Raw genomic sequence first — 9417 nt, 5'->3', positions numbered from 1 at the left:
TTGGGAGGGAAGGATGGAACTGGAGGCTGAAGGGTATGGGGCAGGAGAGGGAAAATTGGGACCAGGAGTTGGGGGTAAAGAGGAGACTGGGACTGGATGGGCAAGGAGACTAGGACTTGGAGACGGGGGCAGAGGAGATTATGACTGGTAAGACAAATAGACTGAGACTGGGAGACAGTTGTGGGGGACTGAGACTAGCTGGACAAGGAGATTGGGAGCCAGGAAGGGAAAAGGAGGGGGAACTCGAAGCCAGTGGATGAGGAAGGAGACTGTGGTTGGTCTAGGAGACTGGGGAAGAAGAATGAGACTGGCTGAGCAAGGAGATGAGGGAACCAGTGGGGCCAGGGGAAGAGGTGAAGGGGAGATAGGCTGGTCTGATGAAGAGCCAGGGTGAAGTAGGAGAACCAAGATTAGATGTGCAAAGAGAATGAAACAAGCAGCTGGGTGGGGTGGAAATGCTGGACACTGGAGAAGGAGCCCAAGGAGGGAGATTGGGACTGGAGCTTATGGGGACGGGGAATGAGGGTATGGGGTGACCAGATGCTAGGGGTGAAAGCTCGCTAGATCATCGGACTCAACAGGTCGTGATCAATGGCTCGATGTCTAGTTGGCAGCTGGTATCAAGCAGAGTCCCCCATGGGTCGGTCCTGGGGCCGGTTTTGTTCAATATCTTCATTAATGATCTAGAGGATGGCGTGGATTGCACCCTCAGCAACTTTGCAGATGACACTAAACTGGGAGGAGTGGTAGATTCGCTGGAGGGTAGGGATAGGATACAGAAGGACCTAGACAAATTAGAGGATTGGGCCAAAAGTAATCTGATGAGGTTCAACAAGGACAAGTGAAGAGTCCTGCACTTAGGTCGGAAGAATCCCATGCACTGTTACAGACTAGGGACCGAGTGGCTAGGCAGCAGTTCAGCAAAAAAGGACCTAGGGGTTATAGTGGACTTGAAGCTGGGATTGTTTAGTCTGCAGAAGAGAAGAATGAGGGGGGATTTGATAGCTGCTTTCAACTACCTGAAAGGGGGTTCCAAAGAGGATGGAGCTGGGCTGTTCTCAGTGGTAGCAGATGACAGAACAAGGAGTAATGGTCTCAAGTTGCAGTGGGGGAGGTTTAGGTTGGATATTAGGAAAAACTTTTTCACTAGGAGGGTGGTGAAGCACTGGAATGGGTTACCTAGGGAGGTGGTGGAATCTCCGTCCTTAGAGGTTTTTAAGGTCAGGCTTGACAAAGCCCTGGCTGGGATGATTTAGATGGGGATTGGTCCTGCTTTGAGCAGGGGGTTGGACTAGATGACCTCCTGAAGTCCCTTCCAACCCTGATATTCTATGATTCTAAGATTCTATGATTCTATGACAGACAAACATGTAGGGATGGTCTAGCTATTTTAATCCTGGCTTGGCACTGGGGATGGATTAGATGACCTCTTGAGGTCCCTCCCAGCCCTCCTTTCTATTTTTCTTCTCTTTTCATCTGGGTTAAAAACAAGCAATTTTAGATATCTAAGTCTAGGTTGGCGAATTGATTGTTTCAGGAGAAGTGGAGAGGATGGCAGAGATATTATTGAGATATGATCATTTGATGAGGTGTTCCATAGTTTGAAATCTGTTTCCACAGTCACAAATAGAATTGTGTCTCCATCTCTCAGTCCCCATTTATGGAGAAAGTAGGCACATCTGCCATGTGATGTGTGCATGCAATTCAAAGTGGACCATATTTTCTATGGGAGTGAAAAGCCACTTATTTCTTCAACATGATGTTCGATTCGGTGTGTATTTGAGATGTTGGCATCCATCCACCTTCCACCCCAAGTTTTCAAGCTCTTGGGGTATCTCTACACTACAATAAAAGACCCACAGCTGGCCCAGGTCAGCTGAGTGAGGCTGCACGGCTATACAATTGCAGTGTAGACATTTGGGCTTGAGTTGAAGCCTGGGATCTGAGACCCCATCAGTGGGGAGGGTCCCTGAGCCCAGGCTCCAGCCTAAGCCCAAACGTCTACACTGAAACTTTATAGCCACACAGCCTGAGACCCGGACAAGCTGCAGCTGCGCTGCGGGTCTTTTGTCGCTGTGTAGCTGTACCCTTGTATTCCAAGCCAAAAAGGTTTTCTGGATTTGAAACAGAATCTCAATATATTATTTAGGCCTTCATGTACTGGAAGATCCTTGTTCCCTTGAATATGATGGAACTTCCAAAGAATTCTCATGAAAAATTTAAGGTATGTGTATATACGCCAGTTCAGGAAGCCAGGATCAACAAGAGGCGTTGATTTCACTGTGCCTGTAATAATCCACGTGAATGTGTTAAACTGAGAATCCACAAATAATGTGTGGGAGCTATCTGTAGCCAATTAGTTGAATTAATCATTTCATAGAGTATTTATTGTTGTGGTTAAATATAATTAATTAATGTGTAATGGACAGGTTTAAGCATGATAGGATCATAGGAGTATAACTATTTATGAGAGAAAAATATGTATTAGGTATATAAGCAAGTAAGGTTGTAATACAAGGTCTACAGGCTGAGGCCTGTATGATTTCAGCTTAGCCATACTAGGCCTCAGGCCTAAAGAGGTTGACATAAGTAGGTAACCCAGGAATAACCCTGTACCAGTAAAGTTACAAGATAAAAGTAAAAAAAATGTTTAAGAAAATATGCCACAATGTATCCGTCTAGACCAATGGTTCTCAACCAGGGGTACATGTACCCCCTTCGGGTACACAGAGGTCTTCTAGGGGGTACATCAACTCTTCTAGATATTTGCCTAGTTTTAAAACAGGGTACATAAAAAGCACTAGCCAAATCAGTACAAACTAAAATTTCATACAGATAATGACTTGTTTATACTGCTCTATATGCTATACACTGAAATATAAGTACAATATTTATATTCCAATTGATTTATTTTATAATTATATGGTAAATGAAAAAGTAAACCATTTTTTAGTAATAGTGTGGCTGTGTCACTTTAGTATTTTTTGTCTGATTTTGTAAGCAAGTAATTTTTAAGTGAGGTGAAACTTGGAATCAAACTCCTTAAAAGGGCACAGTGGTCTAGACAGCAAGACACCCGATTGTAATCTCATGAGAAATTCTGCAGGAACTGCAGGTTACCATCCAGACTTGTCTGCATAGATGTTAATGAGAATAAGGGGAACTAAGGGCAGGACTACATTAAAATACTGCACTGGTGCAGCTGTGCTTCTGTAGCACATCAGTGAAAATGCTACTACACTAATGGGAGAGCTTCTCCCATCAGCACAGTTTATCCACCTCCATGAGAGGCAGTAGCTATGTTGACAGGAGAAGCCCTTCCATCGACATAATGCTGTCTATACTGGGAGTTAGGTCGCTATAACTGTGTTGCTCAGGGGTGTGGATTTTTCAAATCCCCGAGCGACATAGTTGTAGTGATGTAAGTTTGTAATGTAGACTTGGTCTACCAAGATAACCTATGAAAAGTGGAGCACCTATAAGTCTATGGGGTGTGGAAGTGGAAATAAGAAAAAAGGGGTTGACAGCCTTATGCATATATATGAGCCTTAGTAGGCATAAGTGTAACTCAGGATAAAAGGTGTTGCTTGGTCTGTGTATGTGGAGGGGCGAATAAATGCATGAGGAGATGCCAAGATGTCAACCATGGGTGGTGATGATGACAGTGATGAGGAGAATAATGACTGACACTCCAGGGTCCCCCAGCAGGAGATGTGAGTGAGACTGGTCATATAGGGCTAAACATCTTGCACTTTCTCTGTATCTGTTATTGTGTTTTAGTATTTGTGGGATTGTTTATCTGCTTAGAGAATTTGTTACTAAAAGAACTTGTAATACACTGGAATTGTTTCTCATGTGCTCCTAGGGTCTCCTAATAATAATAATATTCCTGATACTCTAGACCTCAGGAGACTGAATCTTTAACCAATGCAGTCTAAGAGATTAATCAATGATAAAAATACCCATCCATCAATAAGGCTATATGTGTGTCCAGACAGGTGCACAGTATTTTGTGGCAGAAAAGTCTACGTGCTAAGGGACAACCAAGTTATCAAATGTCCCGGATTGAACAGCAATGGAAATTCTGTGACTGACCAATGAAGATAAAAAAAATGCTGATTTGCTGCTCCTTAATTGAGCACTATAAGTCTATGCACTGAATGAGGCAGGGCTCCCATGGAAAAAACAGTATGTGATCATGTAGTTAAAGACTGTTCATAATGCATAAGATTCTGGTATTTCCTAACTTCTGAATGCTTGACTTTACAACATTAATGTTCTTTTAACATATTTTTTTATACATTTTACACACACAATATTAGATTATATATACACATTTGCTATGTAGAGAGTAGATGGAGAGGGAGATGACTTAGATTTGGTTCTGCCTCTCACAGTGATTTGGGCCAAACCAATAGCAGAATATTTCCTGCTGAATGACAGGGGAACCCCAGGAAAGAATTGTGACTCATATGTACAGAGATCAGCTTATGAACCTGATCCACCAGTTCGCATATCATTTGTCATCATTATAATCTCTGGAGGCTATTTTTACCTTTCACGCTCATAAAGACATGGCTCTCAGACTCTGGTATCATATCAGAGGGTTTCTTCAGATCAAGAACAAGGCTTTTAACTAGAAAAGAAGATGTGCATGAGAACTGATTAAGTGTTATCCAATACAATTTAATTTAAAAACATATCCTTCATACCAATATCTCACAATGCATAGCAGTCACAACAGAACTGTTACATTAGGAAGTTGTGAGAGTTGAGGTCAAGGGCAGACAAGAAGCAGCATGAAGAGCTGATAATAGTGGCCCTGATTCAGCAAGGTATTTAAGCATGTGCTTAACTTTAAGCACATGAGTAATTGCAATGGAATTTCAATGTCACTACTTAGGTGCTTAAAGTGACATGCATGCTTAAGCACCTTGCTGAACAAGGGTTAGTAAGTGCTAACATGAGAAATTTGTTGTAAGCTATGAAGAAATGATTTTGAACATCATTTTAAAAAGGGATCAGGGACGCAGAAAGATATGGATGAATTATTCTTGATAGTACGGTGTCAGCAAAGGGTTAACAGTTTCCTGGCTATGAAATTCTTCCAGTGAAAGTCTCTCTCCACCAGAGTAGATTGCATCATGGAACTGGTTACCCAAATGCCCTGAGGGGAAGCTGCTTTAGTACGGAAATAAAAACCCCTCCAACCGCACACCCCTAGTTGTCACCTACCACCTCACACCGGAAACCATATGGGATCTCATTAAAAAATTACAACCGATACTTCATGGGGACCACATCCTAAAAGAAATCTTTCCGGAACCCCCTCTTCTGGCCTTCAAACAAACCCCCAATCTCTCCAAGCTCATCATCTGAAGCAAGCTCCCCACAGACCAGGACACACCAACTCAAAGCAGCACCAGACACAAAACCTATAGACATATCTCCATTGCTATGATAATCAATACCTTCCACAACACACCTTTCAAGATGCAGGGGTCCTACACATGCCTATCATGGCATCTGGTGTACCTCATCCAATGCACTAAATGCTCCAATAACAGCCCCCAATAACAACCATGTAGGTGAAACAAGACAATCACTATGCTCTTGAATGAACTCACACAGAACATGATAAAAGACAAAAACACCATATCAACCATGGGTGAATACTTTTCACAAAACGATCACTCTGTAATAGACCTCTTCTCATCCTCAAAAGAAATCTGCACAACACCTTCAAAAGACAAACCTGGGAGCTTAAATTCATAATTTTGCTAGACACTAAAAATCATGGACTGAATAGCACCACTGGATTTATAGCCTGTTACAATAATGTATAACAGGGGTGACCAAACCTGCGGCTTGTGAGTCACATACGGCGCTTTTACAGTTAAAGTGGGGCCGGGGGGCCCCCCCCCCCCCCCATTCTCCGCCTACCAGACTGGGACAGAGACTCGGGGCTTCTGCCCAGCAGCAGGGTGGTGGGCCTTGGGGCTTCAGGCCCACAGGAGGTGCCTGCTGGGCCATGGGGCTTCTGCCCTGCAGGGAAGGGAGGGGGACTTGGGGCTGGAGCCCCGGACAGCACGCCCAGCTCTCAAACTTCCGAAGATTATCATATGCAGCTCAGAGGGTCAGTACGTTTGACCATCCCGATCTATAACTCAGTAACATTCCCCATGTCTCTCAATGGCTGTCAGACAGGATTTTACTGGAAACTTAGATTGTTCTTTTTTTACCACATTTCCATTTTGTTCACAAGAAACAACTTCATTGACAACTGGAGCTGTGTGTGGGGATAATCGATATTTTGGTTCATTGGCCAAACGAAAAAAAATCCCAAACCCTAAAATAATTCATTTCAGATCAAAATGGAAATTTTTCGGTTTTCTTGGCAAAACAAAAGATATATAGATTCAGGTCAAACGGACTGTTTTATTTAGATTTTAAACATTTTAACCACTTCTTTTTTTAATTAAAAGCAAGGAAACACCAGTCACAAAACTAGAAGAGGAGGTGGTGCACTCAACTGGGATGTGTGAGACCCAGGGTCAAGTCCCATTCTGCCTTATGCAGAGCAATGATTTGAACTTGGGTCTCACACCTCCCAGGTGTGTGCCCTAACCACTGGGCAACAGGGTACACTGGGATGGGTCTTTCTCAGTCTCTCCTGTTGAAGCCATTCCACTTTGTACAACATACGTAGTCATTGGAACAGGGATTTGAACTTGGGTCTCCCACATGCAAGCTCAAAAATTGTTTTTGGCTCAAACTATTCAGCAAATTTATGTTGAATTCTCAAATAGTTTCAACAGGCCCCAAACTGCATTTTTTGGTGAAGAAACTATTTGTCCTAAAACTTTTTGCCCAGCTCTAGTGTCAACCAATTAAACTGAGAGCAGAACATTATCATAGCTTATCTAGAGGCCAACTTGTGCATGCTTTCCTCTGCAAGCAGTCAGCCCCATTTATGTTAATGAGACTATTCACTTAGCCAGGGGAACATGATTTGGCTGTCAATGTGGAGTGAAATTTTATCAATATTAATTTTTAGTACTTTGACACATTCACGTGTCAAATTATTTGTTTTCAGAGAAAGAGGAAATATTTTATGGAGGTAACTGTAGCTGCACGTTAGTCACTATCATTTTGGTAAATAAGGATTGGCAGTACAATTATTCTGAACATGGAACAACAAACATCAGTTGCCCAGGATAAAAATTTACTAAAAACATACAAGAAATATTTCAATCAAATATTTCAGCTTATTTCCTAGTGCCATGTAACACAGCATGGGGACAGGAATGTCACTTTAGATAAGGTTCTTACACTTACCTCTGAAGCATCTGGTGCTTGCCACTGTCAGAGATGGAATCCAGAAGTGTACGGGCCTAGGATTGCCATAGGCAGTTCCAATGATCTTACTAGCCCAGATGGTTGTAAAGCATTTTGAAATCAGATTATTAGACTAAAAATGGTGGAAATCTTAAAAAATAAAGCCCCTCTTGTAACTTACAATTATTATTAATGCAAATGGTCTCTTCTTCTGTCTGTAAAATGCCTTCAGTCTGCACAATAAAGAAAAAAAAATAGGTCAACCCCATTGCAAATGATTGCATCCTGAGGACTTAACTGCTAAAAACATATCATCTCTAACATAATATTGGACCAGTAGATGGCAGCAATAATTTCATTTGGAGAGAGATTTCTGATCAAATACAATAAAAGGTACTTAGAGTCAGCATTTCAAGTCCATAAATATACCAGCTGAATTGAGTACTGATTTTTACTAGTCTTTTTGTTAGAAAAAGCATCATTTCTTTCAGATGAAACATTTTACTAAAAACAAACAAGAAATGTGAAGCTTTGACATTTATTTTTAGCAAGTGAAACCTACATCTACAGTCCATAGGTGGGCTCAGTTTTACACACACACTATGCAAAGTGTCAATAAAGGAGCTATGTTTTCTTTTAATGAATTCTTTTTTAAAAAATAATTAAAAGATGCTGACTGTGCAAAGCTCATACAAGTTACAGCTGAAACAACTAATGGCCTTGATTGGAGTGATATGAGGCAAACACCTGTTAGGGATGGTCTAGATCAGTGGTGGGCAACCTGCGGCCCATGGACTGCAAGCAGCCCTTCAGAGTAATCTGCTGGCGGGCCGCAAGACAGTTTGTTTACATTGACCGTCCGCAGGTTAGGCCACCTGCAGCTCCCAGTGGCTGCAGTTTGCCATTCCCGGCCAATGGGAGCTGCAGGGACGTGCTGGCCCCCACTTCCCACAGCTCCCATTGGCCGGAAACGGCGAACCATGGCCACTGGGAACTGCAGGCAGCCATGCCTGCGGACGGTCAATGTAAACAAACGGTCTTGCAGCCCGCCAGCGAATTACCCTGAATGGCCACTTGCAGCCCATGGGCCACAGGTTGCACACCACTGGTCTCGATAATACGTAGTCCTGCCATGAGTGCAGGGGACTGGACTAGATGACCTCTCGAGGTCCCTTCCAGTCCTATGATTCTAATGTCTCAGTATTCTTGATCTCACTACCTGGAATGTGGTCCCTGTTATCATGACATTGCAAAATTCCAGACTGTTTGTTAAATATGGAAGACCTTGTGCTGGGCATTATCACTATGAAGGATAGCCCACTGAGAAGGGTGCCAAGCTAGGATCTGGGGGGCACAGTTTCAGTTCCCTGCTCTGCCACAGACTTCCTGCATGGATACTAAAGCATTGGAGGCCATATAAGGCCAATAGTGCTTTTTCCAGCAAAGAGGCAGAAAGTTACCACAAATGACTGCTTTCCTTCCTGACTTCCCAGTGTCTCCCATCTTCTCTATGTCTTTTAGATGAAGCTTCTTGGGGTAGGAACTGACTTTATCTTTGTGTCTTGTACAGCAACAATCATGTTATTAGCAAGTGAACATATAAATAAATACATAAATAAATAATAAAGGCTGCCTCCATTTTAATGGGGATGTGGCCAGTGGAAACTACAGGTTCCCAACACGCAGTGCTTTATCTTGATCCCTGAGGCTGCACCTGCTTATTAATGGTGAGTGCAGCCAGAATCAGTCCCATTATATGTAAATTAGGTGTGGCCTTGGGCTCCTGGCAGGTTGCCAAGGGGACACTGTTGGGAAGCCCTGAGCTAGATTGACTTTTGAAAATGGCATCCCCTCCCAGCTTTAGAGAAGAAAGCAGTGAGATTAAAGATTCATCCAAGGCAGCTTTCTTCTCAGGTATGCTCCTTAGCTGTACAACCATTAATGTTGGCTAGGAACAAATGCCAGGGCTACTAGGAGTTACCACCATCACAAACGTTGCATATAGGTGGGTGAACACCATGCAAATCTTCAACCACAGGTTCACGGAGAAAAAAAAACCCTCCCAGCTGCACATGCAGT

The 9417-nt window shown here is 42.9% G+C and overlaps 1 protein-coding gene across 1 annotated transcript in view; it reads right to left on the bottom strand.

Moving 5' to 3' along the window:
- The window catches only part of LOC112119334 (complement C4-like), an 89068-nt gene that overhangs the window by 37932 nt on the left and 41719 nt on the right, over positions 1-9417 (bottom strand). The window contains exons 22-23 of the mRNA XM_026653662.1: positions 7520-7571; positions 4556-4636 (exon numbers count right to left, since the gene is read on the bottom strand). Coding sequence (XP_026509447.1) covers positions 4556-4636; positions 7520-7571 — 133 coding nt within the window. The remainder of the gene's footprint in view (positions 1-4555; positions 4637-7519; positions 7572-9417) is intronic.

Source organism: Terrapene carolina, unplaced genomic scaffold (genome assembly GCF_002925995.2).
Source record: "Terrapene carolina triunguis isolate 2854851 unplaced genomic scaffold, T_m_triunguis-2.0 Scaffold142, whole genome shotgun sequence".
Classification (NCBI taxonomy): Eukaryota; Metazoa; Chordata; order Testudines; family Emydidae; genus Terrapene; species Terrapene triunguis.
Note: the sequence above shows the minus strand (reverse complement) of the source record. Positions and strands in the feature narration are given on the sequence as shown.